At 46.6% G+C, this 27,838-nt stretch overlaps 1 protein-coding gene across 1 annotated transcript in view; it reads left to right on the top strand.

Annotated features, from left to right (window-relative positions):
* Positions 1-27,838, top strand: part of plce1 (phospholipase C, epsilon 1) — a 276,550-nt gene that overhangs the window by 144,819 nt on the left and 103,893 nt on the right. Inside the window, exons 3-9 of the mRNA XM_070876961.1 lie at positions 5,150-5,295; positions 7,581-7,839; positions 14,898-15,106; positions 19,475-19,519; positions 22,707-23,388; positions 26,917-27,099; positions 27,195-27,312. Of these exons, the coding sequence (XP_070733062.1) occupies positions 5,150-5,295; positions 7,581-7,839; positions 14,898-15,106; positions 19,475-19,519; positions 22,707-23,388; positions 26,917-27,099; positions 27,195-27,312 (1,642 nt within the window). The remainder of the gene's footprint in view (positions 1-5,149; positions 5,296-7,580; positions 7,840-14,897; positions 15,107-19,474; positions 19,520-22,706; positions 23,389-26,916; positions 27,100-27,194; positions 27,313-27,838) is intronic.

The following is a 27,838-nucleotide window of genomic DNA, read 5'->3' as shown; positions in this document are numbered from 1 at the left end:
GGGGAGCGGGCGGGTAAGTGGAGCTGAGTCCACGGTCAGGTCAGCCATGATCTTGTTGAATGGCGGAGCAGGCTCGAGGGGCTAGATGGCCTACTCCTGTTCCTAATTCTTATGTTCTTATTTCATCTCGTTGTGCAGCTCATATACATTCAATGCCTCCTATTCTACCTCTGTAAATGCTAATCTATCGATCGTCAGCTAATCGTTTGGTTAATGTCTCAATAGTCGGTGTGCACTGAAGTCCAGTCACAACAAATGTCACAGAGATCATTAAAATAAACAGCTCGTTGCTGAACTTCATTGATCAGTATTTCCATTCTAGTGTTTTTAAATCTTCAAATTAGCCCGTCAAGTCACTGAAGCTCTGCAAAAAGAAACAGTGTCCTGTCACGGATTTGTTAAGGGAAGACCGTGTCTGACGAACCTGATTGAATTTTTTGAGGAGGTAACCAAGAGGGCCGATGAGGGCAGTGCGTACGATGTAGTATATATGGACTTTGGCAAAGCTTTTGATAAGGTCCTACATGGTAGACTGGTCAAGATGGTTAAAGCCCATGGGATACAGGGCAAAGTGTTAAGTTGGATCCAAAATTGGCTTAGAGGTAGGAAGCAAAGGGTAAGATTGATGAATGTTTTTGTGACTGGAAGGATGTTTCCAGTGGGGTTCCGCAGGGCTCAGCACTGGGTCCCTTGCTTTTTGTGGTATATATCAACGATTTAGATTTGATTATAGGGAGTATGATTACAAAGTTTGCAGATGACACTAAAATTGGCTGTGTGGTTGATAATGAAGAGGCAAGTCATGAGCTGCAGGAGGATATCAATCTACTGGTCAGGTGGGCAGAGCAGTGGCAAATGGAATTTAATTCAGAGAAGTGTGAGGTGATGCACTTTGGGAAGGCTAATAAGGGAAGGGTATACACATTAAGCGGTAGGCCACTTAATAGTGTAGATGAACAAAGGGGCCTTGGAGTGCTTGTCCACAGATCCCTGAAAGTAGCAGGCCAGGTGGATAAGATGGTTAAGAAAGCACATGGAAAGCTTGCCTTTATTGGCCGAGGCATAGAATACAAGAGCAGGGAGGTTATGCTTAAATTGTATAATACTTTGGTTAGGCCACAGCTGGAGTACTGCATGCAGTTCTGGTCGCTATATTATAGGAAGGATGTGATTGCACTAGAGAGGGTGCAGAGGAGATTTACTAAGATGCTGCCTGGAATGGAGAATCTTAGTTATGAGGACAGATTGGATAGGCTGAGTTTGCTCTCATTGGAACAGAGGAGATTGAGAGGAGACCTCATTGTGGTGTACAAAATATTGAGGGGCCTGGATATAGTGGATAGTAAGGGTCTATTTCCATTGGTTGGGGGGGGGGTCTATTATGAGGGAGCATAGTTTTAAGGTGGTTGGTGGAAGGATTTGAGGGGGGGCTTCTTTACGCAGAGGGTTGTGGGTATCTGGAACTCGCTGCCTGGAAGAGTGGTGGATGCAGCCCACCACTTTTAAGAGATGGTTGGATGGGTACTTAAAGTGCAGTAACCTGCAGAGTTACGGATCTAGAGCTGGTAATTGGGATTAGACTGGATGACTTTTTGTTGTACGGCGCAGATACGATGGTAAGTACTGCAGGGAATAGAATACGGCCAGGGTGATCTCCTGGACTAGTGTCGATCACCTGGATGGGTTGGAGAGGAATTTTCCCAGATTTTTTCTCCCTAAATTGGCCTGGGGTTTTTATCTGGTTTTTGCCTCTCCCAGGAGATCACATGGCTCCGGTTGGGGTGGAGTGTAGAATGTTTCAGTATAAGGGGTGTCGCAGTTGTGTGAGGCAGACTGGTTGGGCTGGGTGCTCTTTGCCTTTCCGGCATTGTTTATAGGTTTATATGTAACCTTTAGGGCTGCTGACCGAGGGCCGTGTGGCTCTTTGTCGGCCAGCGGGGACACGATGGGCCGAAATGGCCCCCTCCTGCGCTGTAAATTTCTGTGTTTCTATGATGCTTGTAAACAGGACATTGTTGATTCTTCTGGTCAAGAGATTGTTGGGAAGAGAACTGATGTTGTAAGTTCAGTCCTCAGGCAGCCCATTGACAAGATGGAACGTGTTGGAGATAGCGGGTAAAATCCAATGGTAAGGAAAACCAGGCGGGGTGTACAACGGGCAACTGATCTGCTAACGCCCATTTAGTGCTCCTGTCGAAGTTGAATTTCACCCCATAGGTCTTCAGGTGGAAGGCCTCTGTTCCTACTGACACTGCCTCAGTTCCAGCTGGGAACGCAAGCTGATTGCTTTCTGAATGATAAACCAAACCTTCAATTCTCGAAAACAAACCAATTAATTAATGCCCAGGATTGATTGTGTGCAGTTTGATTCTGTAAGAAGTTCCCGGGGGAGAGATGCGGGCTAATTTTAAACTTTGCCGCCCGGATGATAACCTGGTGTAGCGGATGGCCTGCCCATTGTCAAACCCGCCCCATTTTCAGCTCATTGAAATCCGTGGGACAAAAATGGGGCGGATTCTACAATGGGTGGGTGATCTACTCCACCAGGTTATAAAATTAAAAATAACCCCCTCTGCATCCAAGATTGAGAGAGAGAGAGGGGGGAGAGGTGTCTGATTTTTTTTTTTGACTGTTTATTTCTCTCATTATGAAAATTGGCACAAAACACGAGATAATTCTGACTTGGCTAATTTTAGCAAACAAAGCATTCACAAGTAGAACGGCATGTCATGTAGCTAGAAAGCTCGAACAGTATTTTTCCGTACTTAGCAGCACCCTAAGGATTCTTACCCCTCCAATAATGGATTAGTGAAAAATTAGGGGAAAAAGTCAATTTAATGTTAAACGACAATCATGGAAAACTCGTGAAGAATTATGCAACTGAAAGAATTGACGCAAAGTGAGTATTTTACTCCAGCTCAGAGCTGTTATAGTAAGGTTAATAAATAGGAAGGTTTCAAGTATCACCTCAGCAATGGCACAGATTAAAAGTAAATATTTTTTTCTCTTTCTCTCAGGATGTGGGCAAAGCTGGAAAGGCCTCATTTATTGGCCATCCCTAGTTGGCCTCTTTGAACTGTTGCAGTCCTTGTGGTGATTGGTGTTAGGCAGGATTTTAACTTGGCAAAGATCTAGGAACAGCAATATATATGCAGGTTGGGATAATGTGTGACTGGGACGGGAAATTGGAGCTGATGGTGTTCCTACAATATTGCTTTCTTGTCCTACTCGGTAAAGGTCGCAGGCCGGGAGGCAAGCTTGATGCGTTGGTAGCGCTGCATCCTGCAGGCTGTACATACTGTAACCATATCATTGAGGATATTAAATCCAGTGGAATGGGCACTGATCCAGCAAAATGCTCCATCCTGGATGGAGTTAATGCAGCTGCATCCGTCTCAGCGAAGTGGTGAGCATTTCATTCCAGTCCTGACTTGAGCATTGTAGATCGTGGAAAGGCTTTGAGAGATCAGGACTGAGTGCCCAGTCTTTGTCCTACCCTTGTGGTCATGGTGTTATATGGCTGGGCTAGTTAACCTTCTGCTCAACGGTGACCCCCTAGGATATTGACGGTGGAGGACTCGATGAGGGTGGTGCCATTGAAGGTCCGGAGGAGCAAAGAAATAACTTCCAATTATATATCGGCTTTCACGTCTTCAGGACATCGCCGGTACTTCAATGCCAATGAATTATTTTGAAGTCTAACGACTGTTGTCTAAGCAACCAATTACCACATATTAAGATCCACAAACAGCAGTGAGATAATGACCAGATAATCTATTTTTGATGAGGGAGAAATATTGGACACGACACTAGGAGAAGCCCCTGTATTACTTTGGAAAAGTACTATTGGATTTTAACGTCCAACTGGACACGGTCTCGTTTAAATGTCTCTTCTAAAAGATGGCACCTTAAGTGTCAGCGCCTCTTTTGTGCTTGCGTCCCTGGAATGGGGCTTGAATCCATGAGCGCTAATGTGACAAAGACCTTTCAGGCACTGTCGACCACATTGTTGTGTTAAGGAAACTCAATGTCACCATACACCTCGCCACAAACAATGAGCAGAGGCAAAAGGCATGAGCCAACGTCTAAATAAGAAAGGTATTATTCCACCATGTGCAACCATTCTTGAAAATAATTGCCCTCAATGCACAGTTCTAAAGAACGTGTCAGTCAGAGGCAATCCTATGTGACACAGCTCTTTGAAGAAGGCGCAAAGGACAGCAGGCGTGTTGGACATGCGGGTGATGTGGTGTCGCGATGGCTGAAAGCTCCTGCATAACACCCATATAATAGTGTAGCGATTGTGTTACTGGACTAGTAATCCAGAGCCCGGGAATAATAGTCCAGAGAACATGAGTTTAAATCCCACCACGGCACTTTGTGAATTTGAATTCCATTTAATGAAATAAAAGCTGTTATCAGTAAAAGTGACCGTCGGACTGGTTCAGTAATGCTCTTTAGGATTGCATTGCCCACATACAACCAGACAATACTGCCACAGTACATATGGTAATTATATGTAAATTGGACTCCTATTGTTCTTCGCACAGTAAATTTCCCAATCAATATTCAACTAGGAGGGCAATGGGTAGTATGCTGGTCTAGACCTGTGGGACATGAGTTTAAATTTGACCTGGACTGATGAGATGAAAACTTCTCTCTCTCCGGCCTGTGCGAAGTCAGCTGGACAGCAATAACACAATTTCCCATCAGCACAGGCTCACAGCGATACAGCACTAAATTGCCAACGTCATTTGGAAATGGCTGGAGTGAGAAACGGAGAATGAGAGCTGTTCCTGTGGGCAGTGTACCAGCAGATTTATTCTTCATTTTATGACCTTGTTGACGATGGGCGCTCTAAATGCAAAGTGTTCTAATCCCCAGCAGCACCACCCCGCACACTGATGGGCACACATTTTCTGACGAGATTAACGTTGTTGTTTTACTAGACATTGCCAATTGAATTCTGTGCTGTCACCGGGATAATGTACGGATCAAGTGTACACGTTCATGTGGACATTTCTGTAGCAACGAATGCTGCAATTAGTAAATTTGCTAATGCATGAAACAGTTAATTAATAGATTTGATAATGGATGAAACGGTTTAGGTGTTTCGTGCCTCACTAAAAGCAAACCCGTCATGTTTCAGGTGAGCTCCTGGGTGACGTGGCTGATCCTGACTGCCGGCTCCATGGAGGAGAAGAGGGAAGTGTTCTCTTTCTTGGTCCATGTGGCCAAGTGTTGCTGGAACATGGGTAATTACAATGCAGTGATGGAATTCCTGGCAGGCCTCAGGTATTGTCAATTCATTCCTCCACAGGAATAGATTCAAAGTTAAGATCAGAATGCATTTTTCCATATTATATACAAGTCACTTTGATCATGAATTGGGCTTTGGCACTTGCTCAAGTATTGCTTTAGATAAGTTAGGTCAAACCAGCTCCAGTTGTTTGACAGGAATTGTAAGAAGAATTTAGGAGAATTAATAGATGACTCCATACTTTTCTACTAAAAGGAGCAATTTTATGTGACAGTGGATTTCACGGCCAAACAATTTTACCATCATTATTTTCAACACAAGAATTACAAATTTTGCAGGAAGGAACTTTTTCTGCATTTCCACTGTGCAGTTCCTACAGCCAGCAACAATCCCCTTATTTTAGGACTTGTATTGCCAACATCATGTCTTTTGTGTGGTTGTGTTTTCTTTGGAAGAACCAATGTGAAGGGCCAAGGCTCATAGTGCAGGACACCACCAAGGTTGAAAAGATAAGAAGGTGTAGGACATCGTGTACATTCTTCAGGCACAAAGCATACCCATTCAGCAGCTGGACAGCCTGCGCCCAATTTGCATGGGCCCATTTTTTAGGTGTTATCATAAATATGTTAATGAGGGGCCTAATGCCTGCAGATCGACCATCATGTCGATGAGGCCCGAGGCAGAATTTTGTTTGTCCTTGGTTTAGTCGCCGCTGGTCGCCTAGCCCCGAAATGAGCACAAAAACAGGCTCAAATGAATTTTTATCCCGATGGGACTTAAATTGGTCTTTGGCAGTAGTGCAAAATAGGCGCTAATGAATCGGCAGCTGATTGATTTCAATGGAAGAGAGTGTCTGGTGAGGTTTAAAGCGAGCTGTCGATTGGCTATTGCCATATTTGCTCTATTGCCGAAGAAAATGTCATCTCAATGAGATAATCAGCCATGCTGACTGGGGTGTCTGCCTTTGATCATTTTAGTGACAAGGAAAAAGTGGTGCTCCTTTTACACAAGTACAGGCCCATCCCTATCCTAGTCCAAATACAGGCCCATCCCTATCCTAGTCCAAATACAGGCCCATCCCTATCCTAGTCCAAATACAGGCCCATCCCTATCCTAGTCCAAATACAGGCCCATCCCTATCCTAGTCCAAGTACAGGCCCATCACTATCTTAGTCCAAGTACAGGCCCATCACTATCCTAGTCCAAATACAGGCCCATCCCTATCCTAGTCCAAATACAGGCCCATCCCTATCCTAGTCCAAATACAGGCCCATCCCTATCCTAGTCCAAGTACAGACCCATCCCTATCCTAGTCCAAATACAGGACCATCCCTATCCTAGTCCAAGTACAGGCCCATCACTATCTTAGTCCAAGTACAGGCCCATCACTATCCTAGTCCCAAATACAGGCCCATGCCTATCCTGTCCAAATACAGACCCATCCCTATCCTAGTCCAAGTACAGGCCCATCACTATCCTAGTCCAAGTACAGGCCCATCACTATCTTAGTCCAAGTACAGGCCCATCACTATCCTAGTCCAAGTACAGGCCCATCACTATCTTAGTCCAAGTACAGGCCCATCACTATCCTAGTCCCAAATACAGGCCCATGCCTATCCTGTCCAAATACAGACCCATCCCTATCCTAGTCCAAGTACAGGCCCATCACTATCTTAGTCCAAGTACAGGCCCATCACTATCCTAGTCCAAGTACAGGCCCATCACTATCCTAGTCCAAGTACAGGCCCATCACTATCTTAGTCCAAGTACAGGCCCATCACTATCCTAGTCCCAAATACAGGCCCATGCCTATCCTGTCCAAATACAGACCCATCCCTATCCTAGTCCAAGGGCAGGCCCATCACTATCCTAGTCCAAGGACAGGCCCATCCCTATCCTAGTCCCAAATACAGGCCCATCCCTATCTTAGTCCAAGGGCAGGCCCATCACTATCCTAGTCCCAAATACAAGCCCATCCCTATCCTAGTCCAAGTACAGTTTCATGTGCAATATCGTGACTTCCTTGTGATTAATATTCTGTTGGGGAAAATGTCATTAAGCCTATCAGATTACTTCTGTAGTTTCCTCTTTCTCTTAAGTTGAACCAACTGAATATGACAAGTATGTTCATTGACTGTGGAGTTGACGTCATAGACGTACTGTGAATTATTACTTTATCCCTCCAGCGTTAACTCATGGCAATATCGTTCCAGAGGAACAAATGTCCTGGTCTTGATACTCACCAACATCTTGGAGCACTCCATCACTGGAAGGTGCTTTTAATATCATTGGATACAGTTTGGTACCCTTTCTCTTGCAGGTCTAGAAAGGTTCTGAAGATGTGGCAATTTATGGACCAGTCTGATATTGAAACTATGAGAAGCCTGAAAGATGCAATGGCACAGCACGAATCGTCGTCTGAATACCGCAAAGTGGTAAGCCGAGCTCTGAATATCCCCGGCTGCAAAGTGGTTCCCTTCTGCGGAGTGTTCCTGAAGGAGCTGTGTGATGTCCTGGATGGTGCAGCCACATTGGTGAAATTTCACTCACGCTGTGATTCTGAGGATGACAGCATCGAGGTAGGAATCCTGTGCACGGATAATGAAAACAAACGGTGTGCGAAGACCACTTTCCTTCAAGTAACTGTAGAATTTACTCTGACTAGTTCTGGAGGCAATTTAAACTTGAGGAGTAAGAAATCCCTCACATATTTTCTGATGCATGATACTTATTCAATTATTCTAACCAAAGCCAAAAGGGCCTATAAATTCAAATTAAAAATAATGGATTAGACGACGGGATTAAATGTAGTATCTCCAAATTTGCGGATGACACTAAGTTGGGTGGCAGTGTGAGCTGCGAGGAGGATGCTATGAGGCTGCAGAGTGACTTGGATAGGTTAGGTGAGTGGGCAAATGCATGGCAGATGAAGTATAATGTGGATAAATGTGAGGTTATCCACTTTGGTGGTAAAAACAGAGAGACAGACTATTATCTGAATGATGACAGATTAGAAAAAGGGGGAGGTGCAACGAGACCTGGGTGTCATGGTACATCAGTCATTGAAGGTTGGCATGCAGGTACAGCAGGCGGTTAAGAAAGCAAATGGCATGTTGGCCTCCATAGCGAGGCGATTTGAGTACAGGGGCAGGGAGGTGTTGCTACAGTTGTACAGGGCCTTGTTGAGGCCACACCTGGAGTATTGTGTACAGTTTTGGTCTCCTAACTTGAGGAAGGACATTCTTGCTATTGAAGGAGTGCAGCGAAGGTTCACCAGACTGATTCCTGGGATGGCGGGACTGACATATCAAGACTGGATCAACTGGGCTTGTATTCACTGGAGTTCAGAAGAATGAGAGGGGACCTCATAGAAACGTTTAAAATTCTGATGGGTTCAGACAGGTTAGATGCAGGAAGAATGTTCCCAATGTTGAGGAAGTCCAGAACCAGGGGTCACAGTCTAAGGATAAGGGATAAGCCATTTAGGACCGAGATGAGGAGAAACTTCTTCACCCAGAGAGTGGTGAACCTGTGGAATTCTCTACCACAGAAAGTTGTTGAGGCCAATTCACTAAATATATTCAAAAAGGGAGTTAGATGAAGTCCTTACTACTAGGGGGATCAAGGGGTATGGCGAGAAAGCAGGAATGGGGTACTGAAGTTGCATGTTCAGCCATGAACTCATTGAATGGCGGTGCAGGCTCGAAGGGCCGAATGGCCTACTCCTGCACCTATTTTCTATGTTTCGATGTTTGCATTTCAAAGTTAATAATGAACAAAATATTAAAAAAGGAATGTGTTTTTTTTTATGTTCTGTTGCTTAAGTTATGCTACCTTTGCATGTGAAATGCTATTTGCAACATCAGCATTTAATAGGGTAGGGAGTAATCATTCATACTCACTTCGTGGAACCCTTAGAACCTCTTGGTAAACAGAGACACCCTATTACTTACCAGGGACATTTGTGCATTAGCAGATATAAGGTTTCTGGGAGGAAAGATAAGGGAGGTATTATTGGGATGGTAGATTTTTGGACTATCGTATTTATTTGCTTCTTGCATGTGGTGATAAACAGTCTGGCTGACCTGTTAAGTCTGTGTAAGACTCGTCATTTTCTTCTCAAGCTTTGGGTGGACAACAGAGGGGAGGGGGTTAAATTGCGTAGCGCTCCCTTTGGGAGCGGTAACAGCCGCTAACGGGCAGGATTTCCTGTGCCAGGCACGGAGGTCCTGCCCCGCTCGCGATATTGGGGTTACGGCCCCCCCCCCCCCAAGAGTAAGTAGAGCACAAAATAATGCACTTCACCTGCCCCGCGGGGCGGAACCAAAAGGAGAGGGTCGCAGCGCTAGGCACTGGGACGCGAAGCACTGCTGCATGGTCGGGGCCCTCCCCTTCATTTAAAGGGGAGTGGCAAGCTGCCAACTGTGCGGGTCACTAACTGGACCGCCGGGGAGCAGGGCTGCCATGGCATCAGCCGGGGCCATGCCAGACCGCGGCATGGACCCCGCGTTCCACGGGCAATTTTGTTTTGCGAGTGCCGCCTCCTGTGTAACCCGGCCGCTTGCATGTCCCTGAAGCTGTCGCTGACATCACCCAGCGCAGCTTTGGGGGCATTCCCGAATTTACGTCCCAGGGTGAAAGCGGATCGCTGACCACGATGATGGTGTCGACGTCGCTGGCGCAGCAGGGGCGGGGCGCTACCGGTTGCCGCCGGCGCTAAACCCACGCGGCATTTAGCGGGAGTCATTACAGATGCCGTGCTCGGGTGAAAAGTTGATGATGACCCTTTAGCACCCCCCCCCCCACCCCCCGGGGACACTAATGGGAGTCGCTAACTACCCTAATTTCTCCCCATTGGATTCCTCTGAACTTGCATAGTGAATTTTACATGGGGACCATTGGAAGTGTGGGATGTAAAGCGATTAACTGTTTACAGGCTGAAGCCACGTTAGCTGCCCTAAATACACGGAGTTTGTTACGTTTAGAATAACTCCACAGGACTGTATATCTTAAGCTCAAACTGTTGTGACCTTGGTCTCTTTATTGTAACCCCAGAGTGAGGAAGCAGCATGGTAGACTGCCTTTTATACCTGCTTGCCCAGGGTGTGCAGGTGACCCTTGGGTCTCCCACAGGTGCGCCCCCTGGTGGTAAGTCATACACATTGGTAAAGTTTACATACATAACATCATTCCCCCCCCCCCCCCAAAGTCTTATGTACAAGTTATTTAGAAGTTGAGGCGATCCCAGTGCTCTACGTTCCTGGGTTGATCGCCTGAGGTGAAGTCCTGGCAATGGGTGAGTCAGTCGGATCTTTGGTGCGTGGCAGGTCTGATCGGACTGTCGGGCATGGTGGATTCATCCTCGTGGTTGACCGCGAGGTCGATTGCTGGTTGGGTGTGTGTTGGTGGATCAATGATGGTAATGTCCTCTTCAAACTGTTCTTGGTTGTCAGTGGACCACAGTTTGGTCTGATCCAAGTGCTTTCTGCACATTTGTCCGTTCAAAAGTTTGACAACAAACACTCTATTCCCCTCCTTGGCTAACACAGTGCCAGCAACCCATTTGGGACCAGACCACAATTAAGAACAAACACACCTCAATGTCACGTGATACAGCCACACGATCATGGTACACGTTCTGCCGATGACGCCGGTTTTCTACATGATCATTGAGATCCAGGTGGACTAAGGAAAGCCTGGTTTTGAGTGCTCTCTTCATTAGCAATTCTGCAAGGGGAACCCCGGTAAGCGATTGGGCTCACGTGCAATAGCTGAGCAGAATCCAAGATAGTCGGGTCTGCAGGGAACCGTCCGTCACGCGTTTCAAGCTCTGCTTGATGGTTTGGACTGCCCGTTCCGCTTGACCATTGGATGCGGGCTTAAACGGCGCAGACCTGACATGCTTGATGTCATTGCAGGTCATGAACTCGTTGAATTCCGAGCTGGTGAAACATGGTCCATTGTTACTAACAAGGACGTCGGGCAAACCATGAGTGGCGAACATGGCCCGGAGGCTTTCAATGGTTGCAGTGGACGTACATGACGACATTATTATACATTCAATCCATTTCAAGTAAGCGTCCACTGCTACTAGGAACATCGTTCCTAAAAAGGGGCCAGCGAAATCTACGTGGACCATGGACCACGGTTTGGAGGGTCATGACCACAGACTCAGTGGGGCCTCCCTTGGTGCATTGCTCAACTGTGAGCAAGTGTAACATTGGTGTACGCAGGACTCTAATTCCGAGTCAATGCCGGGCCACCAAACGTGCGACCTGGCGATAGCCTTCATCGTGACTATACCTGGGTGGGTACTGTGTGGGTCACGTATAAATGTTTCCCTGCCTTTTTTTTGGCATAATTACACGATTCCCCCATAGGAGGCAGTCCGAATGGATGGACATTTCGTTCTAGCGTCGGTGGAGCAGCTTAATTTCGTCTTGCATTTCCCCTGGGACTGCCGACCATCTCCCATTGAGGACACAGCTTTTTACTAATGATAGCACCGGGCTGGTCCAGGTTCTGATCTGGCGAGCTGTGACAGGTGGCCCCCTCGCTCTCAAAAGCATCCAGGATAAGGAGCAAGTCTGCGGGTTGCGCCATTTCCACCCTGGTGGCGGGCAGTGGTAGCCGACTGAGGGCATCTGCACAGTTCTCCGTGCCTGGCCTGTGGTGAATTACATAATCATACGCAGATAATGTTAGTGCCCATCTTTGGATGCGGGATGAAGCATTGGTGTTAATCCCTTTGCTTTCTGAGAACATCGAAATGAGCGGCTTGTGGTTGGTTTCGAGCTCGAACCGAAGCCCAAATATGTATTGGTGCATTTTCTCAACCCCATATGTGCATGCTAATGCTTCTTTCTCAACCACACTGTAGGCTCTTTCAGCCTTAGATAAGCTTCTGGATGCATATGCAACCGGTTGCAGTTTGTCTGATACATTTTCTTGCTGTAACACACAACTGACCCTGTACGAAGATGCATCACAAGCTTAGTACTAAACATTTACACGGGTCATACAATACAAGTAACCTGTTAGAACATAGCAGGTTTCTGGCCTTGTTAAAGGCTGTCTCTTGAGCTTTACCCCAGACCCAGTCATCACCTTTGTGCAACAATAAATGCAATGCTTCCAGCAAAGTGCTCAACCCCGGTAGAAATTTACCAAAGTAGTTGAGGAGTCCCAGGAACGAACGCAGCTCCGTCACATTCTGTGGCCTGGGTGCATTCTTGGTGGCCTCCGTCTTGGAGTCCGTGGGTCTGATGCCGTCCGCCGCAATCTTTCTCCCCAGAAATTCGACCTCTGGCCCCAGGAAAACACACTTGGAGCGTTTCAACCCGAGTCCCACTCTGTCCAGTCGCTTGAGAACCTCTTCCAGTGTAAGTGTTCGGCGGTGTTGCGGCCAGTGATCAAGATGTCGTCTTGGAACACCACGGTGCGCGGAACCGATTTCAGCAGACTCTCCATGTTCCTCCGAACGAATCCCAAAGGGGCATTTGTGGTATATGAACAGTCCTCCGTGTTGCTGCACGTCAATTTTTCCAAAGGTTCAGCCAGCTCCTGTGTCATGTAAGCAGAGGTTAGATCCAGATTGGTGAACGATTTCCTCCCTGCTAGCGTTGCAAACAGGTCATCCGCTTTGGGTAGTGGGTACTGGTCCTGTAACGAGACTCGGTTGATCATTACCTTGTAGTCCCCGCAGATTCTGACCGTCCCATCACTCTTCAACACCGGAACATCTCATTGAACTCGACTGGTGATATGATTCCCTCTCATTGAAGTCTGTCCAGCTTGATCTTGAATTTCTCTCGCATCATATATGGAACCGCTCGGGCCTTGTAATGAACGGGTCGTGCATCAGGGACTAGATGGATCTGCACTTTGGCGCCTGAGAAGTTGCCGATGCCTGGCTCGAATAACGACGGGAATTTGTTTAGCACATGGACGCACGAGGAGTCATCCACCGAAGACAGTGCTTTGATGTCGTCCCAGTTCCATCGGATCTTTCCGAGCCAGCTTCTGCCGAACAGCGTTAGGCCATCGCCTGGTACAATCCATAGTGGTAAATCATGCAGAGCTCCATCGTACGATACCTTCACTGCCACACTGCCAATGACTGGTATGAGCTCTTTGGTGTAAGTGCAAAGCTTGGTGTGGATCGGACTTAGTTTTGGCCTTTGTGCCTTGTTGCCCCACAGTTTCTCAAAAGCCTTCTGGCTCATAATTAACTGACTCGCTCCCATGTGCAATTCCATGGAAACTGGAATGCCGTTTAATTTGACTTTTAACATTATCGGAGGGCTTTTGGTGGTGAAGGTGTGTACCCCAGATACTTCCTCTTTGGCCTCTGGTTGAGTTGCCTCTCTTATTCGTTCAGCGTGATCCATACCGGATCGGTCATCTTCTGCCGACTCTGCCACGTGGAGAGTCGCAGCACGTCTGCACATTCACTGGAGGTGCCCCATTGTTGCACAGCCCTTGCACACGGAGTGCTTGAATCGACATTGATGGGCTCTATGATTACCCCCGCAGCGCCAACATGGTGTTAATGGATTTGCATTCACGTCCCACGGCGGGCTCTGCGTCATCCTCGGTCTGGCCTCTGCGGGCGTGTAGGCCCTGCCATGTACAGTTCTGCCTGCTGAAGGTGTTATTTTATGCACAGTACTTGCCGATGAGTTCCGATGCTGCAGTGATATCTGTTTAGTGTTATCGTTTGTGGACATGAAAGCCTGGGCTATCGTGATGGCCTTGTTCAGATCTCGGGATTCGGCAGACAGCAGTTTGCGAAGAATGACCTCGTGGCCGATTCCAAGCACGAAAAAGTCCCACAACATTTCCCCCAAAAATCCAGCAAATACGCACGATCCCGCAAGGCGTCTTAGGTCGGCGACATAGCGCGACACGTCCTGGCCCTCGGAGTGATGGTGCGTATAAAAGCGATACCTGGCCATCACGATGCTCTCCTTCGGCTTGAGGTGTTCCCAAACCAGCATGCACAGCTCTTCATATGTCTTGTCCGTTGGTTTCGTCGGTGCTAGCAAATTTTTGATGAGGCCATATATCGTGGACCCGCAAACGGTGAGGAGAATCGCCCTGCGCTTGATCGCGGTTTCTGCCTTTTCCAGCTCGTTGGCCATGAAGTACTGATCAAGACGCTCAACGAAGGCTTCCCAATCATCACCCTCAACAAATCTCTCAAGAATACCAACGGCAGCCATGACTGCGTGAAAGGTCGTGATCTGTTACTCGTCGCCAATTGTTATGTTTAGAATAACTCCAAGGCTGTATATCTTTAGCTCAAACTGTTGTGACCTTGCTTTCTTTATTGTAACTCCAGAGTGAGCAGGCAGCATGGTAGTCTGCCTTTTATCCCTGCTTACCCAGGGTGTGCAGGTGACCCTTGGGTCTCCCACACGTGTGCCCCCTAGTGGTAAGTCTTGCACGTTGGTAATGTTTACAGACATAAGAATTGTTTCACACGGCTCGGGCTTTGACCTGCGCTGAAGGAGGTTTCTAATTGAATATGGTTTTTAATCTGGCATTCAGCCCTTCTCAGATGTCACTTGATTGTGTAATTGTCATCTGGGCTATCAGCAACCATCGCTCATTAAGGGATTATGGATGTTCCCAGTTTGTTGCAGACTACAATGGCCAGGACCATTTTTTGCAGCGGATTGGAAAAGACGGACTGAACAATCCAGAGAAAGAGTCCACAGTGAACAACATTCTCCAGACTATCCGAAGTTGTAACAGAAGCCTGGAGAGCGAGGAAGGAGAGGAAAGTACCAGTGATGGCTGCACTTCACGGAAAAACTCGTTCAAAGACAGAAGCAAGTATCAGTAAGTAATGACAATTGTAATTTTAGCCATTGCGGTGTGCGAAATACTCCTGTGGAGACAGTTCACCGAGACAACCACAACAAACAACTCCCCTACCCAATAACAGTCAAAAAGTTTGAGGTAACACATTGTGCTGCTTATAGTGCTGGTGTCTCATTTGCTCAAAGATTTTCATTGGCTGTCGGACCTCACACAATTCTGCAAAGATTTTCCGGCCATGCCACCTCACCATTCTGCTGTTCCCTCCCACTTTGCTGTCACTCCTGGCAGCCTTTATGCTACTCCCTTCTGCTTTCCTGTTGCTCCTGGGTAGCCTTGTAATATGCAGCCAGCACAAAACCTTCCTGGATTAGGGTTTGGGAAACTTGGTCTTTGGATTTGGGCTAAGGGCCATGCTCCTGGTTATGGGTTAATGTCAGGTGTAGAGTTATGGCAAATTGATTTCAGGGAGCAGCTTTATTTCGTTGAAGTGAGGTCTTTATTTTCAGGAGGTGCCCCTGCCATTTCCTGCTTCCATAAATTTTTTGCCACCTAAGGAGATGTGCCCATCCTTTATTTTTGCCATCCTGATTATTTGCTGAACCAGAAATAGTTTCACCTCTACGTTGGTTTTGTCCCTTTTCAGTGGCTGCTGCAGTCCTTTACATAGCTGCAGCACCACAGGAAACCTCAAGCCCTCCCCCATTCCCAATGAACGAACTTCCAGGGTAGGCGTGCATGCCATGCAGGGAGCTTGCTCTGCTTATTTGATTAAGCAAACTCTAAGTTTCTCAAATGGGCTGTCCGAAGTCTGGGGGAGTGAATCTGTCGCCCACCCCATTTGGAAAATATGCCTCTTTGCGTGCCAAGGCAAGGGTATGGAAAAGTTAACAACACGTGGATATGTTTCAGCTGTAAGTTAATCTGAGTCCTATCTACGCCCACACGCTGTATCATGGTTCTTTTTTTAGGGATAAATTAGCAGGGACATTTAAGTCACAATTTGTAAATAGGTCCTTTGAGTCTTGCATGTTTATCAGGGATTGAATGCAACCTGTTTTAACTGAATGGCACCTCTGACAGTGCAGCACTCCCTGAGCACTGCACTGAAGTGACAGCCTAGATTTTGTGCTCAAGTCTCTGGTGTGGGACTTGAACCCACAACCTTCCTATGCAAGAGTGCGGTAACTCTTTAACCTTGCACTGGGTCAACCATGTAAGGCATGTACAAACCCCTTGGTTTGTGCCAACAATATTCTGGCCCAAAATCATCAAAGGTACAAATCAATTTTTTTTTTTGAATAAGCATTCACACACGGTTAGATTTTCCCAATTGGTATTACTGTCATGCTAACGGTAACCTGCTTAAAATAACAGGATTCATTCCAGGGTTACATTAACAGGGTTACCACTGGTATTAAAATAAGGATGCATTTATTTGTACTGCCAAAATGGCCAACATGCTCCACCCTTTGTTTCTGATTGGTCCTCTTGGGGGATAAGCCACACCCTGAAGTTTCACAGGAATGTGTCACTGGAACTGCCCATCCCATGGTCTCGCTGAAGTGACAGAGCTCCCCAGAAGACAGTAAGGGCCAGCCAAAGTGCCTACCCCAATCCAAGTGTATGCATCCCCCAGCTGAAGTGCCTTACTCCAGTCCAAGTGCATGCCTCCCCCAGCCGAAGTGCCTTACTCCAGTCCAAGTGCATGCCTCCCCCAGCCGAAGTGCCTTACTCCAGTCCAAGTGCATGCCTCCCCCAGCCGAAGTGCCTTACTCCAGTCCAAGTGCATGCCTCCCCCAGCCGAAGTGCCTTACTCCAGTCCAAGTGCATGCCTCCCCCAGCCGAAGTGCCTTACTCCAGTCCAAGTGCATGCCTCCCCCAGCCGAAGTGCCTTACTCCAATCCCCCCCCATAGATGGGGCATTATGTACGGATTGGTTTATTGGATATGAAGTGAGTAGTGACAGTGTCATGACTTCTGGATATCATCCACTCCAACAATGTCCCTTGCAGGAAGATGGAAGAACGTGATGTGACTTCCCTGAGTTCCCTCTCTCCCCTCCAATCCCCCCCTCCCCCATATGTCTCTCTCTCTCCCGGCCCTTCTCTTCTTCGCCCCATCTCTCGACCCCCAATGCGCTCGCTCGCTCTCTCTCTCCCTCGCTCTCTCCCTCGCGCTCTCTGTCTGTCTGTCTACCCCCCACCCCAAGCTCTCTCTTCCCCCCCCCCCCCTCGCCCCCCGGCTTTCTCTCTCTTTTCCACACTCCCCCCCCCCCCCCCCCCCAGTCTCTCTCTCTGCTCTCCCTCTCTCTCTCCCTCTCTCTCTCCCGTCTCTCCCTCTCTCCCTCCCTCTATCTCTCCCTCCCTCTATCTCTCCCTCCCTCTCTCTCTCCCTCTCTCTCCCTCTCTCCCTCTCTCTCTCTCTCTCTCTCTCTCTCTTTCCCCTCCCCCCTCGCGCTCTCTCAGCCGTCTGCCGGTCTGCCACCACTGCTCTCCCTCTCTCTCTCCCTCTCTCTCTCCCGTCTCTCCCTCTATCTCTCGCTCCCTCTATCTCTCCCTCCCTCTATCTCTCCCTCTCTCTCTCTCTCCCTCTCTCTCCCTCTCTCTCTCTCTCTCCCTCTCTCTCTCTCTCTCTCCCTCTCTCTCTCTCCCTCTCTCTCTCCCGTCTCTCCCTCTCTCTCCCTCTCTCTCTCCCTCTCTCTCTCTCTCTCCCTCTCTCTCCCTCTCTCCCTCCCTCTCTCTCTCTCTCTTTCCCCTCCCCCCTCGCGCTCTCTCAGCCGTCTGCCGGTCTGCCACCACTGCTCTCCCCCGACCGCCGCTCAGGACTCGGGGCTCAGCCGGAGGCTCGGGGCCTCGCGGTTCACGGGAGGCCTGGTCAGCGGGTGGTCGGAGGGACAGGCTCGCGGAGGAGCAGCAGCTCGATCGAAGAGCCCGTGGAACAACAACATGGTCGGACTGATCACGGGGCCCACTTCTGGTTCCGGTTTTGGGCAGGAGGCATTGGGGGTGGAGTCTCGAGGACGCAGGCGCAGAAGGCCAGAAAAAGTGCAGTACAAATAGCCAGTCCCTTAAAATAAAAGGGGCTACCATTGACATTAGAATAACTGGGTTACTGCCAGTATTAAACTAATACAAATCTAGGCTTGCCCGTATCCGTCCTTAAAATTAGACATTTCTGTCATTTTTTGGGGGGAGGAAGAGGGGTTAGTGGGTAAATAAATTTTAGCTTTGGTTTATTGAGCCCGAAATACCTCAAGTTTTGACACATCAGTGAAAGTCAGCCATTAAACTATTCCAATAGAGTCCTGCACACTTGACAGTCGAGTGAAATTTGATGTATAACCGTGACATTTTTAACTTCTTAAATCCCAACTTTAACACTCTTACTCTGTGAGATGTTTGTATTGGTTTTCCGGTGGGAAATGTCAGGGCATATTTTTTCTGTATGTCGAGATAAAGCTACAGCTGTGGTTCAGTGGGTAGCACTCTTGCCTCTGAGTCAAGCCACACTCCAGAGATTTGAGCCCATAATCAAGGCCAACACTCTCATTCAATCCCAAGCGAGTGCTGCGCCGTCAGGTACTGTCTTTCGGATGAGACATTACTCTGAGGTCCTGGGGTCTGCCTTCTCAGGTGGATGTAAAAGAACCCATGGCACTATTTCGAAGAAGAGCAGATGAGTTCTCCCCAATGCCCCGGCCAATAATTATCCCTCAAACAACATTAAAAACAGATTATCTGGTCATCATCACATTGCTGTTTGTGGGACCTTTGCTCTGTGCAATTTGGCTGCTGCATTTCCCACATTGCAACAGTAACTACACCAGAAGTACTTCATTGGCTGTAAAGCTGTAAAACTTCAGGACATCCTGAGGTCATGAAAGGTGCTATATACATGCAAGTCTTTCTTTACAGAGGCAGGGGGAAGATTGAATATCATCAGATCTTGTCTCCTGACTCTCACCATGGACTTGAGCAAGAAAGCAGCAATTAGCTTGGTCCAACCATATGATCACAAATAAATGCTTTGACAATGAAGGCACCGCACTACAAGGCTATTAGCATTAAACTATTCTAAACGAGCTTTATTTCATGTCTCGCAATACCTCTGGCCAAATGATTGGGAATCATGCTCAGCTGGACACAAATTGAATCCAGACATCCAACAATGAGGTTAATGCAAAACATACTCGTCCAACTGTTTGAGAGTTTCTTTCACTATATTAGTTCTGAAGGTTTTTGGTCTATTGGATTATTTTGCCTTTAACAACCCTTCAGCTCGCACTTATTTTCCTTCATCGGCTGTCTAACCGACTCTTCTATCATCACAATCCTCGTGGTCTTCTGTTTCTGTACCTTACCTTCTCCCATACTTTTGTTTCTGAAGCACAACAACGAGAGTGAAGAAAACCTCCGAATCAAATCGAGTGTTGTAAGTTGAACTCCTGCCTTTCTGCATCGCCCGCAAACAAAAAAACAAACTAACACATTTGTGTGGAGTAGATGTTTTGAGGCTTGTTTAACCGCCTGCTGTGACATTTGAATTTGTGGTGTTTCCATACCCAGGGCGGGGTGTGATCAAACCGAAGCCCTGATTTTAAGGGCCTGCGCCCGTTGAGAATGGGGACGTGCGGGGTTTAAAATAGGGCGGAGTACCTACTTCCCGATTCACATGGCACTCCCGCACACCACCGTTTGAATTCCCGGGTTTCAGGTGGCCGATGCTGGGGTCCCGTGGGAACAGTCGCTGGCACTATGATGTGGTGAAACGGGGCGACCTGGGGGGGGCATCCCGGTCAGAGGAGAGGGAAAATCCGGGGCAAGGAAGGCCCAAGGTTTTGTTTTCCCCCCCTCCATTGGCCACATTGCCCCCCCCCCCCCCTCAAAACCTCCCCCATCATCACTTACCACAGTGCTGGGAGCTGTTCCCACGGGCCTCTGCCTCCTGAAATCCCACCTGTCGCCAAGGTAGTGATTCAGGCGGGAGACTCGCCACCCAACTTTGGAACAAGCCCAGGAGTAAAAATCTTTCCAGCCCACACGAGGCGCAAGCTTCCCCCTTGCCCTCGACCCCGCACGTCGCACATCCCACTCGTGCCCCAAGTTAAAACCGAGGCTTGAATGGACAATGGGGTTTCAGCTGCAATCTATTTTGTGGCTTCTTTCCATTTAGGATTTAGAAGCTATTCTGTTGCGTTGAGAATTATTGCAGAATACGAGTTCGGGACACAGTGGTGGCAAGTGTTTCTAAACAGGAAACATATCGGTTTTAATCAAAATTGAAGTGGTAACAAAATTAGCAGTGAAAAAAAATTACTCATGTACCAGCAATAATGCTTTCATGTGTCTCAAGCAGCTGGCAAACTGGTGCAATTATTGATCCAGGTGTGGTGTGCCCAATTGTAACAGGAAATAGCAGAAAACATTCTGCTTGACCCATAAATCAGGTTATACACTGAGGCTTGCAGTGTGGGGCAGGGACACAGATAGGTGTTGGCTTCTGACACTGACAGAATTTTTTTTTGCTACAAAGGGCGGGGGGGAAGGGGTATTTTCACACAAAGGGTATTAGAATTTCTTCCCAAAGCCGGCACAGGCACGATGGGCCAAATGGCCTTCTGTGCTGTATCATTCTATGAAACCAGGAATTCTCCTCCCCAACAGACGGTGCATAATGGGTCCATTAGAGCTTTGAAGGCTGAGATCAATAGATAATGGTATCGAGGGATTTGGAACTAAGGAAGGAAAACGGAGTTGAGGTACAGATCAACCATGATCTAATTGAATGGTGGCGTCGGCTCTAGGGGCTGTATGGCCTCCACCTGTCCCTAATGTTTTTATGTTCCTAATACTTATTTTGGAGAGAAATACAACTATAAGATGAAATATCCATGCGCATTTTTATGGGGAGAATCTCCACAGGGTCTTCTGACCTCCCATCATTAGCTTCAGTATCAAGATTGGCAAAAACCATGAGAGCTGGTGGAAAGGGCAATTTGCATCATTTCTCCATGTTTTGCCAATCGTTTGCCAGAAAACCCCCTCAGAAATTCCAGATACATATTTGATGGTAACTTTAGGACACTATAGTACAGTTACTGGCTAAAAGAAAAATAGTATTTAGAAGTATTCCAGACCTGGACCCCCAAAAGGAGGCCCACAATCACTATTCTAGAGGCTGCTGTGCCTCATTCTCTTGAACCTCTTGCCTACTGATCCCGTCACTGACATTTCCAAGGCTGGAAATGCAGCAACAATGGTGTTGGGAGTCCTCACCTCCCAGCCCAACCTTGCTGCACAAATGTCCTTGTTTGGGGTGGGTGGAGGCTGAGCAGGGACTTCCAATGTTAGGCCGGGACGTAGCATGTCCGGGTCCTGGCCTAACTTCAGACCCCACTGGTGCCCTCCTGCCAGAGCTATGAGAGGAGTGCGCAGGAAAGACTGAGGATTTATGGACTGTGTGAGTAAAACATGGTCCAAAATTGAAAACGGAATTAAATATTATTTCATGTCATTGTGCTTGGATTAAGTGCTTCCAGTTTGCCACGTGGATTCAACAATCTTAAGCAATTGGTTCTGCTCAGTCCTGTCGGTGATATTTAATACAAAGGTTGCTGTTTGTCATTTGAGAGAGTGTGGTGGCGAGCAGCATGGCTTCCCTTCACCTCTGGCATTTATGAGACAACGAGGCTAAAAATTCACCAACCTCGTGCCCGTTTTTTTTTTTTGGCGATATTTCACCGTTTTTTGGCGAAAAACGGTGCGGCGGGAAATTCGGAGAAGTCTTGCGGTGGCACTTTTCAAATACCGCTGGAGCAAAGAGCACCGCCGTGACGAGACTCGAAATATCGCTTTCGCCAAAAATTTGGCTCTGAGCGGACCCGTATTTAGGCCGGGAAAAAAAAACCGCCAAGGAAAAAGCCGCATTGGATCAGCAGTAAGTATGAAGATCTGCAAAAAAGATAAGGTGAAGTTTTTATTTTTTAATTCTTTTGCAGCGATTCGCTAATTAAGTGTCTTGTGAATGTTTTGTGATTTTTTTTGAATTTGTGTTTTTTGCAATTTTTTGGGGGTGTTTTCCCCCTCCAAGGCTTCTTTCACAGCGGTATCGGCCTCGGAGTAAAGTTGCAGAAAATCCACGGTTTGCGCCACGAATCCTCGCAAGCTTGAATTTACGGCCTCGTAGCGATAGCGTTGCCATAACAATAATTTGGGCGAAAAAAAATACAATTATCACTGAGAACCGAATTTCCAGCAGCCGCAGACTGATATCTTTCCTCCTGTACCCTTTTCTGCCGTTGATCAAGGCTCTCACCAGCTCATGAGCTGTGGACCTCTCCATGACTTTCAGTACCCAGCGCCAGTCCATACTCCGCTTACAGGAGCGAACCGCGCAGCATCAGGAGTTGTTCAGCATTCACTTTTCGTAGGGCACAGAGGCCACACATGACACAGGGTTATTATTTATTAAACAGCACTTCTAGTTTAGAATTAGTTTATATATGAATGCAATGTAAAAATGCAATAGTAGAAAGAAGTAATGTTAAGTTTTTACTTGAGACCGGTCTGGCTTGGTTTGTCACTTGAGGAGTTATTATTTCTTCTCCTTCATTGCACAGGTTCATCGTGGGAGATCTGTCAGACTCAGAAAGTGACTCCTTTGAGCTGTCCAGTGAGTGGGATCTGAGTGGGGCTGAGGACCAGCAAAAGGCATTCAGTCATGAGACGGAACTTATTCCTTGGTATGTGCTGTCCATCAGAGCCGACGTCCATCAGTTTCTCTTACAAGGGGCCACTGTCATACATTATGACCAGGAGGCTCACCTTTCAGTACGTTGTTTTCTCAAACTGCAACCTGACAACTGTACTCTAACCTGGTCAAAACCACCGACAGCCAGCCCAGCCAATGCTAAGGTAAAAAGCCTGGTATTGGGTAATAGCGTGGACCTTTGTAGCAGCAAATTCCAGATGTATGGGCACATAGTACTAAACGGACTTGTGGAAGGTTTCTTGGATATGTCTGCAGTGAAAGCTGTCTACATGGGACATACAGGAATTGATCTGAATACTGTGTGCATTCAAAACAAGCTGTGCCATATGAGCCTGGAGGACAATTGCGTGACACTGCTCTATGGGGTCCATACAACTGATAATCGATTGTTGCACTTTGTGGCCCCTAAGTACACTGCTAAGATGGTGCATGATGGATTACAGGAGCTAATGACGGCTGTGAGAAAAATGAAGAGATTTCCCGACCAGAGACTGCAGTGGCTGAGGAAGCAGTACGTCAGCTTATATCAGGTACACAGACAACAATCACGTGCGCCCAATCTTTCTAATCAATCTCAAATAACGTTGGCTTAGAAATTCCTGTTGGTGACATTAGTGGACAAACATTTAGCATATTTGTATAATATTGGCATTAAATAACAGATAAAGGAATATCATACAAACACACTAAGCATTTGCTCATTAATTTTGCCAAAGGCACTAGACATTCATCCATTAAAATTCTAGATTTTAATGTTAGGAGTCTAAAATACCTGTCTTTACTGGCAAGTTTTCACGTTTATTTATGTATTTTGGGATGTATTAATGTACAAAAAAAAGTGAAAGGAAATTCTAATTTCCGAACAAAAAGTTGAGTTTAAATGTATTCAATCTCTCATTGAATACTGAGAGGTTTCTGACGGGTTTAGACAGGTTAGATGCAGGAAGAATGTTCCCAATGTTGGGGAAGTCCAGAACCAGGGGTCACAGTCTAAGGATAAGGGGTAAGCCATTTAGGACCGAGATGAGGAGAAACTTCTTCACCCAGAGAGTGGTGAACCTGTGGAATTCTCTACCACAGAGAGTAGTTGAGGCCAATTCACTAAATATATTCAAAAAGGAATTAGATGAAGTCCTTACTACTCGGGGGATCAAGGGGTATGGCGAGAAAGCAGGAAGCGGGTACTGAAGTTGCATGTTCAGCCATGAACTCATTGAATGGCGGTGCAGGCTCGAAGGGCCGAATGGCCTACTCCTGCACCTATTTTCTATGTTTCTATGATGCATAGAGATTGGTGTTACAGACTATTCATAGTGATAAAAGTTAGAAGGGAAAGAGGTTCTTCTGAACAGAGTGAGACATCTGACTCTTCACAATGTCCTTCACATCCCTTTAACTTTGACCCTCAGAAGCCTTCGTATTATGGTATAAAGTAACAAAGTAGTGATAAGAAAAGAGGGATTTGACCATATATAAAATTGATAAAGGGTTGGTAATTCTGGCACCTAGTACTGGGCCTTCAACCCACAGTGGGACTAACTGCAAAGGCTTTTGATAAAGTATTGCATGAGATACTCCCAAACAAACTAAAGTCAGTGGGTAACAAAGATAGCAGATATGAATTAGTAATTGGCTAAGAGGAAAGAATAAAGGGGAGGGCAGGCAGTTAGGTCAAAATGAGGGGAACTATTGAGTGGGGAGGGTCAGAGGTCTATTTTGGTACCTCTCCTGCTTCTGGGATATGTAAATGCCCATGACTCATAATAAGTAGTTCAATTCACAGATGACTCCAAACAAGGGGGTGATCAATGAATGCAGAGGAGGCAGCCAAGATCTTACAAAGAGTTTTACAACAGGGTTTTCACGTTGGGTTGTCCAGCAGAAAATTAAGTTCACTGCAGTCAAAGGCAAGAAACTGCATATTGGAAGCAAACTAGGAGCCACATGTGCTCAATGGGTGGGACAGCAGTTGCCAAGGGTGAAGTTGAAGGAGATCTCAGAGCGAAATCAGTTGAGTTGAAATGCTCATTAGTTGTCGTGTTCTGGCCAGGCCACACTTGCAGTACCAGATACTGTTCTGGTTGCTATGACGTAACAGAACCTCCAGGCCCTAGAGGTAGTGCAGAGGAGAGAAATAAAACTACTCCTTGTTTTTAGAGCTACGAGGGATGACGGCAAGAAAATACTCTTCCAAAAAGAGACATCACATAGCGGTCCTAACTGAGTTATTTAGGATACTAAGCAGGATAAATAAAGTTTGTGTTAAGCCACTAGTAACAGGATGTATGTGTATTTGTAATAATGTAATTATGGCCAAGAGGGGAGGGTTTTCTCTTTAAAAGAAAAATGTGTGTGCATACCATACCAATGTGAGAGATGTTGGTGCTGGAGGATGGACACTTCCCATTTTGGGCAGCTAGAGTTAGCATCAAACACTCCCTGGTGTAGAATAAAACCTGCTCTGCTCTGTCTCAATGAAGTGCTTCAGTGCTAACCTCACAAAGAGCAGCCTTTACAGCGGCTGTGTGACACTTTGCCCATTCCTGCACCAGTCATCCTCTGGTCTCTCAGAATCTCAATTCATGGCAGTTCTGTGCTGTAGTAGGTCCATGCCCATGGAACTGGATTGAGACTACCCAAACTATCTTGGCCAAATTCCTTTAATGTCTTTAAAATGTCAGTATTTCACATCGGAAAATATAGACTAAGCAATCAGAGGAGACTTTCGTCCCAACAGTCTGGTTTGGATTTGTGCCCAGGTCCCAGAGGTGAAAGACCAATATCCCACACACTTCCCCTGACTGGAGTTTCTGTTGTGCTTCTTCCAGAATCTCAGTTGTTTACCCACATCATGTATTAATTACATTACCTCTTCTGAGGAGGATGGAATCTAAAATGCAAATCCAATATGATGGCGCTGTAATCGTCAAAGACTTGAGTAAATATCATAAATAATCGGAGGCCAGCTGCACACACTATTGAAATTAGCTGTGTGTGAGGTTTCTTTCCAGATCCACTCATCGTTTTAATTTTAAGCTCCTTTTTAATAATGACTGGAGTCTCTTCATATATTTTAAGAGGGATATAATTATGCCAGACTCAATCATGAAAGGACAGAACTATTATGATGGCTGTGGTAATCTAAATGTTTAGTCTTCTAATCTAAACCCAACACAACATTTACTTTAGCGAAAATTTTTCTGCATATTCAAATTGCAAATTCTGCTCCTGGTCATGTAGGGGTGCCATCATGTGCAGTTCACCGAAAGATCTGTAAAATAGCAGGAGAGAAAAAAAAATTGTTTTAACTACCAGGCTCGGATTTATGGAAAACTGATATAGATAAAGCTACTAAAAACTATTGGAGCTAAGCTGGCTCAAAACTTGCTATTCATTTGTTTGACTAAATATGGAATTTTACTTGAAATCAATAAAAATGTCACAACTCTGCCATTGGGTGAGGAAGAGCTGATCAGAAAGTTAACTTTAACTCTGTGTGAGACTGTCAGCACGAAGAACGAAGCCTTAACTTTCTTAGTTACTTGTGGTTAGCCTTTACCTGTAGGGACAGTTAAGTACGTAACGTGTTTTAATGTATTTGCTTCATGGGCTCTTTGCTTAAGAATTCACAGCAACACATTATCATTAAGAACGAGTCAGTTTATTAACAATTAAAGGTTTAACAATCACACTACACATCACCAGTTCATCCACTAGGCTCACAACTGCATACCTCATTGTGGATGACCGAGACCCAACTGGCTGGGGTTTTATTGAGTCTTGTGAACATCACTAAGCCACTCACAATGCAACAGCTCTACAAATCCATGAGCATTCACACAGGTGCATACATTACACGTGTGAAAATTGAAGATTAAGGGGAAGTTAGAAAAGTATATGAAGGAAAAAGGAGTAGAACAACATGGTGATAGGGTGAGATAAAGTAAAGTGGGAAGAGGCTCATGTGGAGCTTAAACACGGGCATTGACCTGTTAGGCTGAAAGGCCTGTTTCTGTGCTGTAAAATTCTGTGTCATTCTATGTAATTGTTCCATGTAGGATGAGGGCAAGTTTGAAGGGCCAACACTGGCTCAGGTTATTGAGCTCTTCGGAGGCAGACGATGGATCACGAGAAACACAACCACAGCGACTTTGAACAGAAACACTGAAAAATCGAGCCTGCAGCGCAATAACACACTGGGCATGAGCACGGCGAAAAAGATAAAGAAATCGCTCATCCGGGTAAGAGACGGCACTGCCCGAGGTCACTGCACAGTGTGTTTCTGGTCAAGGACAGATCAACTCGAACTGAAAACCTTACAATTTGTTCTGCGCAGGGAGACAGTGGGGAGATCACTGATGAGGAAATCTGCACACGCAAGTCCAGGAGCTGCAAAGAATCTCGAAGCAGGAGTGGATCTGATCCGGCGGACTTCGATGAACAAGAAGAGTCAGGTAACAGATCTCTACCCTTAATATCTACAGGGCTTACGGACCAGATCCTGTCCATAATCATTTTTATAAATCAGTGAAAAAGCTGCAGTTAACATTTTAAGAAACTCTAAAAATAGAGCTGTATCTGTGATTGGAGGATAGCAAGTGTTAACAGATTATTCAGCAAAGAAGTGGCCATGGTTGGCTGGCCGTAGCGGGGGCAGGCGGGGGAGGGGCAGCTGTGGTTGGCTGGTAATAGCAGGGTGTCTGTGGTTGGCAGTTTATGACAGGGTGCCTGTGGTTGGCTGGATGTGGTTGGCAGGTTATGGCAGCGTGCCTGTGGGTGGCTGGCTGTGTTTGGCAGGTTACAGCAGGGTGTCTGTGGTTGGCTGGATATGGATTGGCAGGTTATGACAGGGTATCTGTGGTTGGCTGGCTGTGTTTGGCAGGTTATGACAGGGTGTCTGTGGTTGGCTGGCTGTGTTTGGCAGGTTATGACAGGGTGTCTGTGGTTGGCTGGCTGTGTTTGGCAGGTTATGACAGGGTG

Source organism: Pristiophorus japonicus, chromosome 3 (assembly GCF_044704955.1).
Source record: "Pristiophorus japonicus isolate sPriJap1 chromosome 3, sPriJap1.hap1, whole genome shotgun sequence".
Classification (NCBI taxonomy): domain Eukaryota; kingdom Metazoa; phylum Chordata; class Chondrichthyes; family Pristiophoridae; genus Pristiophorus; species Pristiophorus japonicus.
This window is presented reverse-complemented; position numbering and strand designations above follow the sequence as displayed.